Source organism: Gobius niger (assembly GCF_951799975.1).
Source record: "Gobius niger genome assembly, chromosome: 1".
NCBI lineage: Eukaryota > Metazoa > Chordata > Actinopteri > Gobiiformes > Gobiidae > Gobius > Gobius niger.
Window position 1 is genome coordinate 17,761,369 of NC_136852.1, and position 18,705 is coordinate 17,780,073.

The 18,705-nt window shown below is 40.8% G+C and overlaps 2 protein-coding genes across 2 annotated transcripts; both read right to left on the bottom strand.

Moving 5' to 3' along the window:
* Window positions 1-1,085: 1,085 nt before the first annotated feature.
* Window positions 1,086-13,032, bottom strand: LOC306969854 (extracellular calcium-sensing receptor-like; the record flags this gene model as incomplete). Its single annotated transcript, XM_079565587.1, has 8 exons — window positions 12,929-13,032; window positions 12,385-12,679; window positions 12,002-12,291; window positions 4,811-5,109; window positions 4,534-4,736; window positions 4,326-4,463; window positions 2,048-2,171; window positions 1,086-1,981 (listed from the first exon to the last, which is right to left on the bottom strand). The coding sequence occupies exons 1-8, from the start codon at window positions 12,985-12,987 to the stop codon at window positions 1,086-1,088; spliced, it is 2,304 nt and encodes a 767-aa protein (XP_079421713.1). The 5' UTR covers window positions 12,988-13,032.
* Window positions 13,033-14,164: 1,132 nt separating this feature from the next.
* LOC306978731 (extracellular calcium-sensing receptor-like) lies at window positions 14,165-18,325 on the bottom strand (the record flags this gene model as incomplete). Its single annotated transcript, XM_079577400.1, has 8 exons — window positions 18,222-18,325; window positions 17,653-17,947; window positions 17,268-17,557; window positions 16,516-16,814; window positions 16,239-16,441; window positions 15,947-16,168; window positions 15,127-15,250; window positions 14,165-15,060 (listed from the first exon to the last, which is right to left on the bottom strand). The coding sequence occupies exons 1-8, from the start codon at window positions 18,278-18,280 to the stop codon at window positions 14,165-14,167; spliced, it is 2,388 nt and encodes a 795-aa protein (XP_079433526.1). The 5' UTR covers window positions 18,281-18,325.
* Between the last annotated feature and the right edge of the window lie 380 nt (window positions 18,326-18,705).

Here is an 18,705-nt window from a genome sequence, read left to right on the forward strand (position 1 = left end):
GGGGCCAGAGCCGAGCCCTTGGCCTTGCAAACCACAGATGAATCCTGGTCTGTGGTATTGACATTTAGACAGAGTGGAGACGGCACATCATAAAGAACCAGTGTTAAACTCAACAATACAGCTCTGTAACTCATGATGGCAGAAAGTGCTTCATGTGGGAATATCTGTGTTTATAAAGGCTTTCCGAACACTTGTCCCTCCTCTGACTGTACCTCACATCGGATGTCCCGGACTCATTAACATAATGGTATTCAGGACTTCTATTGGCTTTGAAATAGGTCTCAGTGTGAATCAAAAGACATAAACAACAAAGCATTTACATGTGTTATGTATGGCAAAGAAACAAGATGGTGTTGCAATGACATACTGTAGTATGTAGTTATTGTGGAATTAACATTTGATTTTCACAAATTTTGTGAAAAAAAAAAAAAAATCATTTAAACTTCTCTTTGGATTTCTTAAGGTTTATTTACTCTTCCTACACAAATTATGTGGGTTGTATTGTACATGTTTTTAGTGGTAGGGGGAACCTAAGCAAACATGGAGAGAACATGCAAATTCCACACAGAAAGGCCCCAGGTGAGAATCGAACCCAGGGCCTTCTATCTGTGAAACACGAGAACTAACCACTGTGCCACCGTGCTTTGTGCTAAGGAGTGTAAATACGCATGTGTAAGCCCCTGGGAATGTGTGAATGAGATTAAAACACAAGCATCTAAATTATGCCTAAAACACACAACAGTGCATTAACTCTCCCCAAGACAATTGACCCACATCGGTGAGCGTGCGTGGACCCTCTATTACCTCGCTTGCTGTATCGCATGCAGCAATTTTATATTTTCATTCACTACACTCAAGGCATGATCTGCCAAATACAATATGCTGGGTTCTAAAAGTGTACGGAGTGAGCTAGTCTTATGAATAAAAAAGAGAGAGAGAAATAGACATAACTCTGCTTTGAACACTTTATTTGCAATAATAATTTTAACATTGGTCTTATTTTCTTTTTAACTGTTATTGCAAATCTCTAACCTTTAATTTTAAAAATAATAAACTTGCCTTTTCCTTTCTGCGCCTACAATAAATTATTTGGTCATTAGATGTTTCTTTGTGTTCTTCTCTGGATTGAATAGTATAATGTAACATTTGGGGAGAAAGATACAAAATATTAGTCCAAAACTGGAGGACAGGATTGCAAATATCTCCACGGCGACAGTGAACTTTCCCGGAGAGCTGACATAAGCTGGGATAAACGTGATCCAGACTGCACAGAAGATCAACATGCTGAACGTGATGAACTTGGCCTCATTAAAGTTATTAGGAAGTTTACGAGCCAAGAAAGCCAATATGAAACAGAGAATGGCTAAAAGGCCAATGTATCCGAGCACAGCCCAGAAGCCAATGGGAGAACCGAGTGCACATTCTAATATGATCCTGTCTTTGTATGTAGTCCTGTTCTTTATAGGAAAAGGCGGATTTACAACCAACCAAATAATGCATATCAAAACCTGTATCAATGTGAATGAAACGACTGTCATTCTCTGATGTGGAGGCCCGAACCATTTCATGACATTATTGCCTGGAAGTGTGGCTCTGAAGGCCATCAGCACCACTATAGTCTTCCCCAGAACACAGGAGATACAGAGGACAAAGGTGATGCCGAACGCTATGTGGCGCAACATGCAGGACCACTCAGAAGGCGCCCCAATAAAAGTTAGCGAACATAGAAAGCAGAGAGCAAGTGAGAAAAGTAGCCAAAAGCTTAATTCAGAATTGTTGGCTTTGACTATTGGTGTATTCCTGTTACGGAAGAACACTGCTGCTGTGAGAATTGCCAAACAAGCCCCGCCCACTGAGAACACAACCAGGATGATGCCCAGGTCTTCGCTAAATGACAAAAACTCCACTGATTTCGGCAAACAGGAATCTCTTTTGGGGTTTGACCAGAACTCCTCAGGACAGGAGTGACAATTAGTTGAATCTAAAAAAAAAAAAAAAACATTTTCAATATATTTTACATTGCCTTTTATAAGGCTAGTGCTGTTACCTGTAATGTTGCTTATTTCTCCATCAGGACAGGCAATGCAGTCATAACAACAGATCGGTTTGCCCTTTTGGAGAACTTTGCGAGTTCCTGGGACACAGCTCTGACTGCACACTGACAACGGCACCTGAAGGTGTAGAAAGAATATCTTTTCAGTTTGTTGATGCTAACAACATATCTGTTTTCTGCTCAGCCAGGGCCAAGTTGCAGAGACTTTGTGTCCTTGTTATTTTGAACAAGTTGTTGCACTGACTGTTATTATGTCCAAGGCACAGTGTGCTGTGAATTGCATGCGCTATTGCATACACAGCAGTGGTGTGCACAGACATTTTGAGGGGCAGGTGCTCAACCAAGACAAAAGGGCACAACCCCCCCACCCCCCCCAAAAAAAGACAAAAAAGTGTTTTTTTTCTGTAATTAGTGACACTAACACACCATTGATTATACACATAAAATGTCCCACTATGTGGACCTAATAGTAAACTACATAAACTTTAAAGGACAATGTAGGACTATCACAAGGCTCTGCACTTAAAGGCACACTGCGTAACATTTTGGACTATATTGTTGTGGCAAAACAAAACATGCTCCTAATGACCAGCTCGAACACAGAAAATGCTGTTAGTGTGTAGTAAAAGAATGGATTTAGATGTGAAACTAACCTGTTTAAATCTCAAATTTTACTGCCTTTAGTCACATCTCCATGGAGACGAGCTGGAGACGTACCCACTCCAGTAAAGTTAGGCGGGGTTAGCCTCATAGATGTTTGTTTGTACAATTCTGAGGTATTTTTCAATGATGAAAATAATGGTCATAAAGTAAATGCTTGTATTTCAATTTTATTTATTGGGTAAAATTCTACACGGTGTGGCTTTAAGTCTAGCACAAATACAAATAAATGATGCAAAGGTACTATAGCCTACACTTAAAACATCTGGTTTGTCAATATCAGGACATGGGTATTTTTGTCCATGTCAAAAATATGTTAAATAACAATAATCCTGGGCTGTTCCTGTGCTCCTCACACAGACGCACAGTGTCCAGAACGCAGGCACCTCCTCACCCTTCTCTCTCCTCCTCTCTCCTCTGTCTCCTCAGCTCAGCTCACACTGCTCTGGCCCTGGTCTACACTCAGCCCTGACTTAGTCTGAATAATACAGCTCATTTTCAGAACATTTTATAGCGCGACAAAACAGAACCGCTAAAGTTACTGACTTCTTACCGCGGGCTTTATCCGGGCGGTCTCGACACGCGCAGCGCTGACAGTCTCGCCCCGACGGCCCTCTCTTTTCCTTTCCCCTTAATAATCCAGTCATGTCGCGCTGGCTCGTTCATAAAGTTATTGAATTTACTCAGTTTACTTTACTCCCGCGTCTCACAGAGATGGGCTGTACCATCTTCTCAAACAGGGGAAACGCGGGGACGGCACAGCTGCTCTTTTTGATCAGGAGCGTCAACGCCGCCGCGGCTCGAGAAGCAGAGGAGGAATGAAGCGCGATTTGAACTTGTTGAACATTAAAACTGTATTTTCAGCATGTTGGCTTAATAGGCAAATATCTAAGAACAATAAAATAAATAATACTCAATATTGGGGAGAAAAAAAACAGGTCTTGAAAAGGGCACTTAAAGGGCACAGGGCAGAGGGGCAGGTGCTTGAGCACCACCTGTGCACGTCCCTGATACACAGCCTTGTAGACCATGTCAGTGATGCGCAGCTGGGACGTGTCAGTGCATGGGCCCAAAATGTCTGCTTAGCCCAGGAGTTGTTATGAACAAATTCTTTATTGTTGATCCAGCTGAGCTCCTCCCGTGTGACAGAGCCTTGAAGGGAGCGCCCAGTCACCCTGCGAAGCATCTTTGCTCCTCTGTCACTTCACATTCCCTTACAAACTGTAAGCATGGGTGTCCGAGCTCTATGAAGTCCACTGGTCAACAGTGTCCAGATACTCTAGTTTTGGAACCAAATCCATTTTGCCCCGTGTTTGTTCCTCAAAATGATATCCACAAAGTTTGTGACAAAGGTCAGGGAACTATTTCAAATGAAAGAGACGTAGTCTGCCAGATGGATAAAAGCAGACAAAAAACTCCAAGGCACTCAGATGATTTAAAGGTAAAAGCTATATTGTATCATACATCAGATTACTCAGATTATGTCAAACTGAATTAAGATGATCTTCTATCCGATTGTATCAGTTACCTGTGTGGTCCCTTGCATCCATTGTAAGACTTTTTGTATTTGAAACTCCTGGCCTTTTAGTTGAGATGCATCAAAGTGCCCGACAGTGTCCAGCTGAATAGTGCCTTGGCCGATGACCTGCCAATTCACCAGCTCATATGAGGCTACTGGATCCCCATTTGCATCAAAGGACACACTGTACCCATTCTGAGTGAAATTAACTTTCTTAAGATGATCAAGTACCTAGGAGGTTAATGTCATGAGAAAGATTTTAATTCTTGTGCAAAAAATAAAACCTCTAAATGTGTCTGACCTGTGTAGCCTGCAGTGGTGTTAAGTTGTTGCACTGACTGTTATTATGTCCAAGGCACAGTGTGTTGTGAATTGCATGTGCTATTGCATACACAGCCTTGTAGACCATGTTAGTGATGCGCAGCTGGGATGTGTCAGTGTACGTGTTCTGAACGGTCTCTATGTCTTCACTGCCATCACACACGGGATCATCAGGGCCAGCATCTGAAATACATAAGCCTTTTTGTCTACACTTAAAACCCGTAGATTCGAAATCCTAATATGCAAAATGCTCTCACTTGTTGGCATCCTGCAGTCGAATGTCTCCTCCCAGAACTCTCTCAGCACTGGAGAAGCAGACACAGTGGAAAGCGGTAGGTCGGATAAAAAGTCCTGCAGACCTGGAATCACAGACTGCGGAATGCCCAAGCCCAGCGCTCTCCCCACACACGGGCTGTAGCGCAGCAGCTCCAGGTCTGTCACCCAGGACTCACTGCCAATCCACTGCCGCTGTGGCACAGGCTCCTGGCACAGCTCGTCCAGCAGAATCCGCATATCTCCAGAAGCTGCAAAGGCTACAACTACCATGGCTGTAGACCTGCAATCATACAGTATTAGACTTGCTATTTTTGATTTTGTGGAAATTGTTAAGATTAAAAAAGGTGCGTAACTAAGTTCGCCATCTGCTCCGGTCCACATCGAAATCACTCTCAGGAGAATGGTTTCCTTCTTGAGGTCATTTATTCAATCAGATGTCACAGAATACATGTTAAAGCCCAACATGCTTCCACGGACGTAACACGGAAGTCTATGTATCACAACCAAACATTCTACTTTATACCCCAGATGCCTCGCCTCCTAAACCCAAACATTAGATTTGACTTTTCACCCAGACAGTACGTGCGGTTCCCTGACCAAAACAAGTTTGCTTAGTCACTATTCATTAACCTTAAAGTCTGATGAACCTGGTGCTAGCACAGTTAACCCAGTTCATCAGACCTTTAGCAGACGTTGAAGGCTGCTCTACAAAAACAGCTTATATAACCATGACAGAGCATTTAAATGACCCCTAGAAACGTTTTATAAATTGAAACAAGATTAATTAATCCATAATTTCCTCTCTTGATTACCTGAATACAGGTAATCACTAAAAAACAAAACATTCATAATATCTTGATGCACTTGACATTGAGACGCAAATCGCTATCTCTCTTTTAAAATTATAGAATTATACACCCATCTTCAGTAGTGATGTTCAAATAATTGGATTAAAACCAAAGCTTTTATCAATTTTGAAATTCAATTTGAGTCATCATCATTTTCGTTATGGCCATGTTAATAGATCTAATTGGGCATTGCATTCTACGTTTTTTAGAAGGGCTTCTGGTGTCTCAAATGGAATTGACATGTCGCCTTTCAGTTAATGTTTTGCTGATGCCAAGATGGATGGATAAAGCTATAAGACAAATAAACTTTTGGTAAAATTTTCAGGACTCATTTCCAATCGTTCTCTAAACAACATCAATAGGCTAAACACAAACACATTTGATATAATTAAGACATATCACCATACATTGAGAGCGACTCATCTTAAGTGGATTTACTTTTATAATGTTCATGATGGAAACAGCTTCTTCTGGTCACGTGCAAGATGTAAGATGTGACCACGATCATCTGTGTACCTGGAGTAGAGGTTACAAGCACTTACTCCTTAATCTGACGTAGCTTCGGTCTTCTGTGTTCCCTAGAGCAGAGGTTACTAGCACATGCTCTTTTACTTGGTTCTAAAAGTGTCTTTTCCTGTACTTGGATGGTGTTTTTGTGAATTACAGTACCTTTGGTTCAGCTTGTGGGAGAGATATAGTCATAGATCTCTCTCTTAGGTAACGACCAGTCTCTTTTCAACAGTCTTTACCAAGTTCCAGCCTCTCCAATTACAGGTGCGTCCTTGTCCTGTAATGGAAGAGATTCATCCGGCAGTTCATCTGATATTTAATTATATGCAACAATGTCTTTTAGCTCAGCCTTAAGTATGTAAGATCTTCTTTTGCACCCCGTTTTATTTTTAAGAGTATTATTCAAATATGCTTTGTTTTACATCCAAAAAATATTAATTTAACGTACTGCAAAATTATAGTGAATACTATAATAATTCAAACTTCTGTATATATATGGTTTTGAATTTTGACCTTAATGAATGTATTCAAAAAATGTCAGAAATATAAAGATAGATAAGGCAAAAAGTTAAAAATCAAAATTTTAGTAATTATTTTTTATATATCTTTTTTTTTTTGTTTCTATTTCCCCTCTCTTCTCTGTATTTTCCTCTCTTCTTCCCTCTCTTCTTCCCTCTCTTCTTCCCCTGGAACCCCAGGGGTAGAACTTCTTGAATGGTGATTCTTATCAGCATTTGTCAAGCGTTGCACAGCCAACCTCACTGTTTTCAGTGGCTCATGTTTGATGGTAAGACCAGTTGTCATTTTGCAACCATTTCTCATCCAACCAGCAATGGATATTGTCCTCTTCCAAAGCTGCTTCGCCCTCTTCCTGTTCTTGTTCTTCTTCTTCTCGAGTGTTAACAAATGGGGCGGTGTAATAGATAGGCTGGTTTTGTTGTACAGTGTTGTACAGTGTCCCTTGTGCTTGCATCACCATCTTGATGGCAGTTGCCAATTGCTCAGTTGTTATTGGCACATTTCCTTCAGTGAGATCTTGTTTGACTGTCATAACATTAGACGTCTTTTCTTTCTTCATGTCTTCAGACTGTGCTTGCAATTTTTGCAATTGTAGCTTTATTGCTGCCAACTCAAGTTCTTTCTTCTTAGAGTCAGTTTCTTTGTTGTTGTTCAACCACTTGGTGACGTTGTGGTTGCAATGTGCATCAAATTCTTCTTCAGATTTAGTATATAAGCCAATCACATCACTCAATGCATTCTGCACTGATTTTGGCATTCCCTTGACCAAGGTAGAATAGAACATGATTGTTATACCAGTTCCTGGTTGAATTGGCTCTCCTGTTGCATCATGATACAGGGCTTTAGCACGTTGTTTGTAGCTGTAGTAGTCTTCATCATCTTTCATCTGCAGTGACATAAGTTCATCAGTCATGATGCACGGGAATCTTGTTCTCAATTCTTCTTCGAGTGCGTTTCGAAACATGTGTATGGAAACAGTTTTCTGCAAGTTCATGCGCACTTTAATTTCCACTGCACGTTTGACGTTATGTGCGACTGTTTCATCTGCAGCTTTTGTCAAAGCCGCGTGCACGTCACTCCAACATAATATGTCTCCTGCGGTATGTTTAAGAAGTGCTCTCAGCCATGGGACTCCACCCTTTGTTAGTTTTGGCAACACCAGCATCAAGGCGCTCCAATCTTTAAGCGTAAATGGTTGATACATCACTTGTTGATTGTCCGTTGTTCTTAATGGATAGACTGTAGCAGAGTATGTTGATCGTGGTTCTGCTTTTGCATCTTCTTGTCGTGGGGTTAATCCACGGCGTTTTCTTTCAGTTTCCACTTCACCTTTCTCATCTTCCCCGGATGCATAATCATCATGTTCATATCTTATTGGAGAGGTTGGCCGTGTTGAAGGCTGTTGTGAGCGTGTGTAGCATCCGTGTCTTTTGTCTCCTTCCACTGTGTAAACGGTTGTTGAGGGTGTCTTCAAAATCTTCTTCGGGAGAGGCTTTGTTTTAAATGTCACTTTTTTATCTTCATCCGTCGGTTTCATTACAAGGATTGATGACAAGTCTCTTAATTCTTGCCTTTCCAGCATTTCCTTCGCCCATTTTTGCATCCTCCGAGCTTGGGCTTGTTTCTTCTGATGGTCTTTGAGTTTTAGTTCATTCAGTCTTCTTCCCCGGAAGGTACGGATGGAATGGGTCTTGTAGTGAAGGACTTTTCCTTCGTGGTATTGCATGATACTTCTCCATTGGTCTTCTGTTGGTGCAATCGCATTCTTTCCTCTGTGGATCAAGCCTTTTTGGGCGTATTTTTTCAGTAAATCTTGTATAATAGAGCGATTGAATTTGGCCTTTTTAGGATCGGGTTCATTTTGCAGAATCTTATTGTTCCAAAATAATATCAATTGGCTTTGTGTGGTAATTTGAGACATCCTTTATACTAATGTTTTTATCTTTTACTACATACGTAAGCCTTAATCAAGTTAAGTTTTTATTTTATTTTACTTTATTTAATTTAATTTAATTTATTTATTTATCTATGTATCTTGTTTTATTTTATTTTATTTATTTAAATTTGTTGTTTGTTTTTATTTTATATTAATTAGTCAGTCAATCGATCAATCGATCAATCAATCAATCAATCAATCAATCAATCAATCAATCAATCAATCAATCAATCAATCAATCAATCAATCAATCAATCAATCAATCAATCAATCAATCAATCAACTAACTTAACCAATCAATTTTAATTCTTAAATGGATTGCTAAAATGGATTGCTGATTATTTTGGATCTCTTATTTTGTTTTGTTATTGTTAATTTTTACCTCAGGAATGTTTGAATATTCATGGATGGGCTGTCCTTTAATCTCGCCCTATCTTGTCTCCTACGTTTTATCTAAAAGAAACAGAAAATCGCACTGGTCAGTTTTACTTATCGTTATTATAAAACATTTATGATCATAAAATTTGAAACCATTGTTATTATTTTATTAATAATTATTAATATTAATTTTATCATTACTATTATTATCGTTATCGTTATTATTATTATTATTATTAAACAAAATAATGTTTTTTGTTTATATGTTTTACCATAATTTATCTCATTTTACTTATAATCTAAGTATAAAAGTAATAAGTTTGATTATTCTAGTATCCAAAGCATATACATATTATTAAGATCAAATAGGGAAATACATCAGTCACCACAAGCAAGCAACTCAAGCCACAAAAACATCCTTATGTGCAAATAAGGAAAGAAAAGATTGTCAAGCTATTCTCAAACTATATGCACTCAATCTGAATCAAACACACACTGCACCACTTGACGCTGACTGCTCTGTTTTCTTTTTCTTTCACAACACTAGAGGTTGCCACTGTTGTAGTAACTCCATATCGCCTCCAGTCTCAATCATTTACTGAAAGTCGGACTGTCATCATTGTACACGTCACACAAGGGCCGAGTCTACACTGCAGATCCCGCCCATATGACCTTTATAGGAACATGCTTCGTCAGAGCTGGGGAGGAGCTATGATTTTCCCCACAGCATGGTCACTGTGGGAGACGAGGGGAAACTATCTAATATATATGCTTTAATATGTTTTTACAAAATACAAGAGAATGGGGGAGGCTACTTTTTAATTTATTTTCTATTTTAATATTTTTAGTTTATGCAATTGTGTAGGTCAGAACAACAATGGGCAAGCCATCCAAAAACATTGCAATACATTCCCACACCAGCTATCACAGCTCCAAACACGCAACGAGCAAGCATCGCACACCAGTGCCCCAAAAACACAGCCACGTCACGCCACACGAGGAGCAGTCACAGCCTACATTCCGCCAAAGGCAACTCAAATGTGTTTACCTTTTGCCAAACGCAGCCTATGACAACCCAAGCAGCGCAAACCAAGCCACGCCTCCGGAACAGCTGCATGCGACACAGACCCAGCGCTTCAAAGCCATAACCACCAGTACCGAAATGCATCGTCAAAACTCCAAGCACTCGCCCAATACTGTTCTCCTCCACACAACCACGCTTATACAGTATATCTTGTTATTTGGATTATTCAAACCATGTATATCTAGATTGGACATGTAGATCAAATTTATCGTCTAGGTTTTTTCTCTTGCCTTCTTATCAGGCAGACGCTCAAAGGTCGGCGCGTTCAATAACAAGGCTCTTGTCACACCTCTTTGAACATGCTTTACGTACTATAACCCAATACACACATACAAAGCCACAATCACAGCAACAAACAGCATGTACACATTTTTTTCTTTAAATAAATCTATTGCTATTTTTAGACTAATTGTTGGTCATTTTGATTACTAATTTTATGCTATTTTTACGTTTATTATTCTTATTACTAATTTATTTTTACACTGTTTTATTATCTATTTACTTACACTTTTTATTACAAAACATATGGTATCTTCTAATGTGTTTTTTTTCAATAAACGCCTATAGCCTACTATCTTCTGTCCCTACACTTTCCCTGTACTGTTTTTTTTACTTATACTCTTTAAAAAATGAACGTTCAGTTATTTTTATATTGTTTTTATTTATTTTTCTTAAAAAAACCTACAGTCTGTTATAATTATACAGCTGTATATTATTTTCTCGTTCTTTTCCTCTCTCGTGCCCAAAAACAACATTTTAAAAACAGCACGGTATTTTGCTTTTCTTCTGTTTATTTTCTCTCGTGCTAGAAAAAGCCCTTGTTTCTTTCTTTTCTTGTAGCTACTTTAAAAAAATCAGCACGGTATTCAAGTGTTTTCTTATTTTTCTTAAAAAAGGTACAACTAGTTTATTCTATTAATTAATTACGAAAATGTATACGTAAAGCCCCTCTTTAAACCACAACAACAAAATTTGTTTTTAAACCAATTGACAGAATTTTTTACAAATAGGTTTCTGCGTCACCTTCTCCTTTTGCCGGCCTGTCGTGTGGGATGGGATCTTTACGGAGACTCCGGTAACCTCTGGAACTTTCTCGTGAGAGCCGCGGGGATGGGATGGGCTGCGCTGTTGGACCTTTGTACCTTCGTGTGAGCAGCGGAGATGGAGGGCTGCTCCGTCGGACTCGCGTTATAAAAAGTCTACGGACGATTTGTTACAAAAATATCAAGTCGGCGGTCACCAAATTGTTAAGATTAAAAAAGGTGCGTAACTAAGTTCGCCATCTGCTCCGGTCCACATCGAAATCACTCTCAGGAGAATGGTTTCCTTCTTGAGGTCATTTATTCAATCAGATGTCACAGAATACATGTTAAAGCCCAACATGCTTCCACGGACGTAACACGGAAGTCTATGTATCACAACCAAACATTCTACTTTATACCCCAGATGCCTCGCCTCCTAAACCCAAACATTAGATTTGACTTTTCACCCAGACAGTACGTGCGGTTCCCTGACCAAAACAAGTTTGCTTAGTCACTATTCATTAACCTTAAAGTCTGATGAACCTGGTGCTAGCACAGTTAACCCAGTTCATCAGACCTTTAGCAGACGTTGAAGGCTGCTCTACAAAAACAGCTTATATAACCATGACAGAGCATTTAAATGACCCCTAGAAACGTTTTATAAATTGAAACAAGATTAATTAATCCATAAAATAAACTTTAAAACCTCCTTCAACATTGTTGGTTCAGTTTTGGTTTACCAAAATATACTTGTACTTCTGCAACTATATGAACAGATTTGTCCAAAAATATTGAGTGAAAGTATAGTTGCATTTTACACAATCTTACAAATAGGCGACCAAAGCCGCTTTTGTTTTTTTCACTTTGGGCTATACCTGCGTATGACCTCTGCTATTCTCTGTATCCGACTGTTTGAGTAGGTTCTGTAGAAAGGCTCAGAGTATTCGACACAAATGCCCTCCTTGCGCGCGGCAGACAAGAAAGATGCCATCCCATTATTCCCATAGTCTGAGTCTGAGTTGATTGTGCCGATCCAAGTCCATCCAAAGTGTTTTACCAGTCTGACCAGGGCAGCTGCCTGGAATTGGTCACTGGGAATTGTTCGGAAGAAGTTGGGATATTGCTGTTTGTCAGAGAGGCAAGCACAAGTGGCATAGTGGCTGACCTAGAAAATGGTACAATATGTTTTAAACTTCAGAGAATATTAAAAGTAAAAACTGAAAACCGATTTCTATCTACAGAATGTTTTTTTTTTTACTTGGGGTATGTTGAATGGCCCTGAAAGACGGGACACGCTGATGGAGGGTGTGGAACCAGATTCCCCCACAAACGCCATCACAGTCCCTGCCTGAGAGCAGGGCTGGTCTGGGCGGTGCTCCGGGTCATGCCCATTGATGAGCTGGAAGGCCGCCTGCAGAGCCACCGGGACAGAGGCGCACGAGTCGTGGATCTGGTACCCCAGAGTGACTCCAGGCAGCAGGGCTGAGTTGTTGTTGATCTCCATAACAGCAAACACCATGGCACGGGCGAAACGCAGCTCACGGGAGTCTACACTGCACACATACACATGGAAAAGGACCTTTTGCATGTTCAAAGCAAACAAGACAATAAATACCTAAGGTGACAAATGCGATAAATAGATTACTATTTTAAGGACATAACAAAGTCTAAATTATCTGAGCGATTATGCTGACATCTTTTAAAAATGAACATCTATTGTAACAACACATATTTTGACAAGTTTCAAATCAAATCTCAGAATTTGTCCCACACATAAACGTAGCACACACTTGTAGATTTACCTCCCTGTGCATCGTAGTGGTTCAGGATTGTTTGTATAGTTGTTAATGACTGTGTGCATGTTGTAGTGAATAGAGAAAATCCCCCCTATGAGGTAGTCCCCCTCCATAGAGAAAGCTGGGGCCAGAGCCGAGCCCTTGGCCTTGCAAACCACAGATGAATCCTGGTCTGTGGTATTGACATTTAGACAGAGTGGAGACGGCACATCATAAAGAACCAGTGTTAAACTCAACAATACAGCTCTGTAACTCATGATGGCAGAAAGTGCTCCACGTGGGAATATCTGTGTTTATAAAGGCTTTCCGAACACTTGTCCCTCCTCTGACTGTACCTCACATTGGATGTCCCGGACTCATTAACATAATGGTATTCAGGACTTCTATTGGCTTTGAAATAGGTCTCAGTGTGAATCAAAAGACATAAACAACAAAGCATTTACATGTGTTATGTATGGCAAAGAAACAAGATGGTGTTGCAATGACATACTGTAGTATGTAGTTATTGTGGAATTAACATTTGATTTTCACAAATTTTGTGAAAAAAAAAAAAAAATCATTTAAACTTCTCTTTGGATTTCTTAAGGTTTATTTACTCTTCCTACACAAATTATGTGGGTTGTATTGTACATGTTTTTAGTGGTAGGGGGAACCTAAGCAAACATGGAGAGAACATGCAAATTCCACACAGAAAGGCCCCAGGTGAGAATCGAACCCAGGGCCTTCTATCTGTGAAACACGAGAACTAACCACTGTGCCACCGTGCTTTGTGCTAAGGAGTGTAAATACGCATGTGTAAGCCCCTGGGAATGTGTGAATGAGAGTAAAACACAAGCATCTAAATTATGCCTAAAACACACAACAGTGCATTAACTCTCCCCAAGACAATTGACCCACATCGGTGAGCGTGCGTGGACCCTCTATTACCTCGCTTGCTGTATCGCATGCAGCAATTTTATATTTTCATTCACTACACTCAAGGCATGATCTGCCAAATACAATATGCTGGGTTCTAAAAGTGTACGGAGTGAGCTAGTCTTATGAATAAAAAAGAGAGAGAGAAATAGACATAACTCTGCTTTGAACACTTTATTTGCAATAATAATTTTAACATTGGTCTTATTTTCTTTTTAACTGTTATTGCAAATCTCTAACCTTTAATTGTAAGACACATTTATTTTGTACATGAATTTGCGCTTCAAAATAATAAACTTGCCTTTTCCTTTCTGCGCCTACAATAAATTATTTGGTCATTAGATGTTTCTTTGTGTTCTTCTCTGGATTGAATAGTATAATGTAACATTTGGGGAGAAAGATACACAATATTAGTCCAAAACTGGAGGACAGGATTGCAAATATCTCCACGGCGACAGTGAACTTTCCCGGAGAGCTGACATAAGCTGGGATAAACGTGATCCAGACTGCACAGAAGATCAACATGCTGAAAGTGATGAACTTGGCCTCATTAAAGTTATTAGGAAGTTTACGAGCCAAGAAAGCCAATATGAAACAGAAAATGGCTAAAAGGCCAATGTATCCCAGCACAGCCCAGAAGCCAATGGGAGAACCGAGTGCACATTCTAATATGATCCTGTCTTTGTATGTAGTCCTGTTCTTTATAGGAAAAGGCGGGTTTACAACCAACCAAATAATGCATATCAAAACCTGTATCAATGTGAATGAAACGACTGTCATTCTCTGATGTGGAGGCCCGAACCATTTCATGACATTATTGCCTGGAAGTGTGGCTCTGAAGGCCATCAGCACCACTATAGTCTTCCCCAGAACACAGGAGATACAGAGGACAAAGGTGATGCCGAACGCTGTGTGGCGCAGCATGCAGGACCACTCAGAAGGCGCCCCAATAAAAGTTAGCGAACATAGAAAGCAGAGAGCAAGTGAGAAAAGTAGCCAAAAGCTTAATTCAGAATTGTTGGCTTTGACTATTGGTGTATTCCTGTTACGGAAGAACACTGCTGCTGTGAGAATTGCCAAACAAGCCCCGCCCACTGAGAACACAACCAGGATGATGCCCAGGTCTTCGCTAAATGACAAAAACTCCACTGATTTCGGCAAACAGGAATCTCTTTTGGGGTTTGACCAGAACTCCTCAGGACAGGAGTGACAATTAGTTGAATCTAAAAAAAAATAAAAAACATTTTCAATATATTTTACATTGCCTTTTATAAGGCTAGTGCTGTTACCTGTAATGTTGCTTATTTCTCCATCAGGACAGGCAATGCAGTCATAACAACAGATCGGTTTGCCCTTTTGGAGAACTTTGCGAGTTCCTGGGACACAGCTCTGACTGCACACTGACAACGGCACCTGAAGTTGTAGAAAGAATATCTTTTCAGTTTGTTGATGCTAACAACATATCTGTTTTCTGCTCATCCAGGGCCAAGTTGCAGAGACTTTGTGTCCTTGTTATTTTGAACAAGTTGTTGCACTGACTGTTATTATGTCCAAGGCACAGTGTGCTGTGAATTGCATGCGCTATTGCATACACAGCCTTGTAGACCATGTCAGTGATGCGCAGCTGGGTCGTGTCAGTGCATGGGCCCAAAATGTCTGCTTAGCCCAGGAGTTTTTATGAACAAATTCTTTATTGTTGATCCAGCTGAGCTCCTCCCGTGAGACAGAGCCTTGAAGGGAGCGCCCAGTCACCCTGCGAAGCATCTTTGCCCCTCTGTCACTTCACATTCCCTTACAAACTGTAAGCATGGAGGTCCTAGCTCTATGAAGTCCACTGGTCAACAGTGTCTAGATACTGTAGTTCTGGAACCAAACCCATTTTGCCCCGTGTTTGTTCCTCAAAATGATATCCACAAAGTTTGTGACAAAGGTCAGGGAACTATTTCAAATGAAAGAGACGTTGTCTGCCAGATGGATAAAAGCAGACAAAAAACTCCAAGGCACTCAGATGATTTAAAGGTAAAAGCTATATTGTATCATACAGATACAGATTACTCAGATTATGTCAAACTGAATTAAGATGATCTTCTATCCGATTGTATCAGTTACCTGTGTGGTCCCTTGCATCCATTGTAAGACTTTTTGTATTTGAAACTCCTGGCCTTTTAGTTGAGATGCATCAAAGTGCCCGACAGTGTCCAGCTGAATAGTGCCTTGGCCGATGACCTGCCAGTTCACCAGCTCATATGAGGCTACTGGATCCCCATTTGCATCAAAGGACACACTGTACCCATTCTGAGTGAAATTAACTTTCTTAAGATGATCAAGTACCTAGGAGGTTAATGTCATGAGAAAGATTTTAATTCTTGTGCAAAAAATAAAACCTCTAAATGTGTCTGACCTGTGTAGCCTGCAGTGGTGTTAAGTTGTTGCACTGACTGTTATTATGTCCAAGGCACAGTGTGTTGTGAATTGCATGTGCTATTGCATACACAGCCTTGTAGACCATGTTAGTGATGCGCAGCTGGGATGTGTCAGTGTACGTGTTCTGAACGGTCTCTATGTCTTCACTGCCATCACACACGGGATCATCAGGGCCAGCATCTGAAATACATAAGCCTTTTTGTCTACACTTAAAACCCGTAGATTCGGAATCCTAATATGCAAAATGTTGTCACTTGTTGGCATCCTGCAGTCGAATGTCTCCTCCCAGAACTCTCTCAGCACTGGAGAAGCAGACACAGTGGAAAGCGGTAGGTCGGATAAAAAGTCCTGCAGACCTGGAATCACAGACTGCGGAATGCCCAAGCCCAGCGCTCTCCCCACACACGGGCTGTAGCGTAGCAGCTCCAGGTCTGTCACCCAGGACTCACTGCCAATCCACTGCCGCTGTGGCACAGGCCCCTGGCACAGCTCGTCCAGCAGAATCCGCATATCTCCAGAAGATGCAAAGGCTACAACTACCATGGCTGTAGACCTGCAATCATACAGTATTAGACTTGCTATTTTTGATTTTGTGGAAATAAACTTTAAAACCTTGTTCAACCACGGGGCGGATTGGGACTAAAAAACAGCCCTGCACTCTGACCAGCCCGGCCCAAGTTAGTGTAAACATACGCGTCCACAAAGACATATTTTTACATCAATGTATAATAGGTCTAATTTTGATTGCGCAATTGCTGTGTCATGAACAACAGAGCTGTTAGACAAATAGAATAAAGATTTGTTAAAATTTTTTGCTGCTTCGCTGTGCAAGGCCAGGTAGCAGCATGCCCTTACAGACTGATGGCCCTCAAGCCAGCAGCCCTTCTGTGCTCCTCCAAAATGGCCCTATGGCCAGTCCGCCCCTGCCTTCAACATTGTTGAACAAATAGGTACAAATAGGCGACCAAAGCCGCTTTTGTTTTGTTTTTTTCACTTTGGGCTATACCTGCGTATGACCTCTGCTATTCTCTGTATCCGACTGTTTGAGTAGGTTCTGTAGAAAGGCTCAGAGTATTCGACACAAATGCCCTCCTTGCGCGCGGCAGACAGGAAAGATGCCATCCCATTATTCCCATAGTCTGAGTCTGAGTTGATTGTGCCGATCCAAGTCCATCCAAAGTGTTTTACCAGTCTGACCAGGGCAGCTGCCTGGAATTGGTCACTGGGAATTGTTCGGAAGAAGTTGGGATATTGCTGTTTGTCAGAGAGGCAAGCACAAGTGGCATAGTGGCTGACCTAGAAAATGGTACAATATTTTTTAAACTTCAGAGAATATTAAAAGTAAAAACCGAAAACCGATTTCTATCTACAGAATGTATTTTTTTTTTTACTTGGGGTATGTTGAATGGCCCTGAAAGACGGGACACGCTGATGGAGGGTGTGGAACCAGATTCCCCCACAAACGCCATCACTGTCCCTGCCTGAGAGCAGGGCTGGTCTGGGCGGTGCTCCGGGTCATGCCCATTGATGAGCTGGAAGGCCGCCTGCAGAGCCACCGGGACAGAGGCGCACGAGTCGTGGATCTGGTACCCCAGAGTGACTCCAGGCAGCAGTGCTGAGTTGTTGTTGATCTCCATAACAGCAAACACCATGGCACGGGCGAAACGCAGCTCACGGGGGTTTACACTGCACACATACACATGGGCATATTGTTCATGTAACTGTCAGAAAAAGGACCTTTTGCATGTTCAAAGCAAACAAGACAATAATTACTTAATGTGACAAATGTGATAAATCGATTACTATTTTAAGGACATAACAAACTCTAAATTATCTGAGCGATTATGCTGACATCTTTCAAAAATGAACATCTATTGTAACAACACATATTTTGACAAGTTTCAAATCAAATCTCAGAATTTGTCCCACACATAAACGTAGCACACACTTGTAGATTTACCTCCCTGTGCATCGTAGTGGTTCAGGATTGTTTGTATAGTTGTTAATGACTGTGTGCATGTTGTAGTGAATAGAGAAAATCCCCCCTATGAGGTAGTCCCCCTCCATAGAGAAAGCTGGGGCCAGAGCCGAGCCCTTGGCCTTGCAAACCACAGATGAATCCTGGTCTGTGGTATTGACATTTAGACAGAGTGGAGACGGCACATCATAAAGAACCAGTGTTAAACTCAACAATACAGCTCTGTAACTCATGATGGCAGAAAGTGCTTCATGTGGGAATATCTGTGTTTATAAAGGCTTTCCGAACACTTGTCCCTCCTCTGACTGTACCTCACATCGGATGTCCCGGACTCATTAACATAATGGTATTCAGGACTTCTATTGGCTTTGAAATAGGTCTCAGTGTGAATCAAAAGACATAAACAACAAAGCATTTACATGTGTTATGTATGGCAAAGAAACAAGATGGTGTTGCAATGACATAC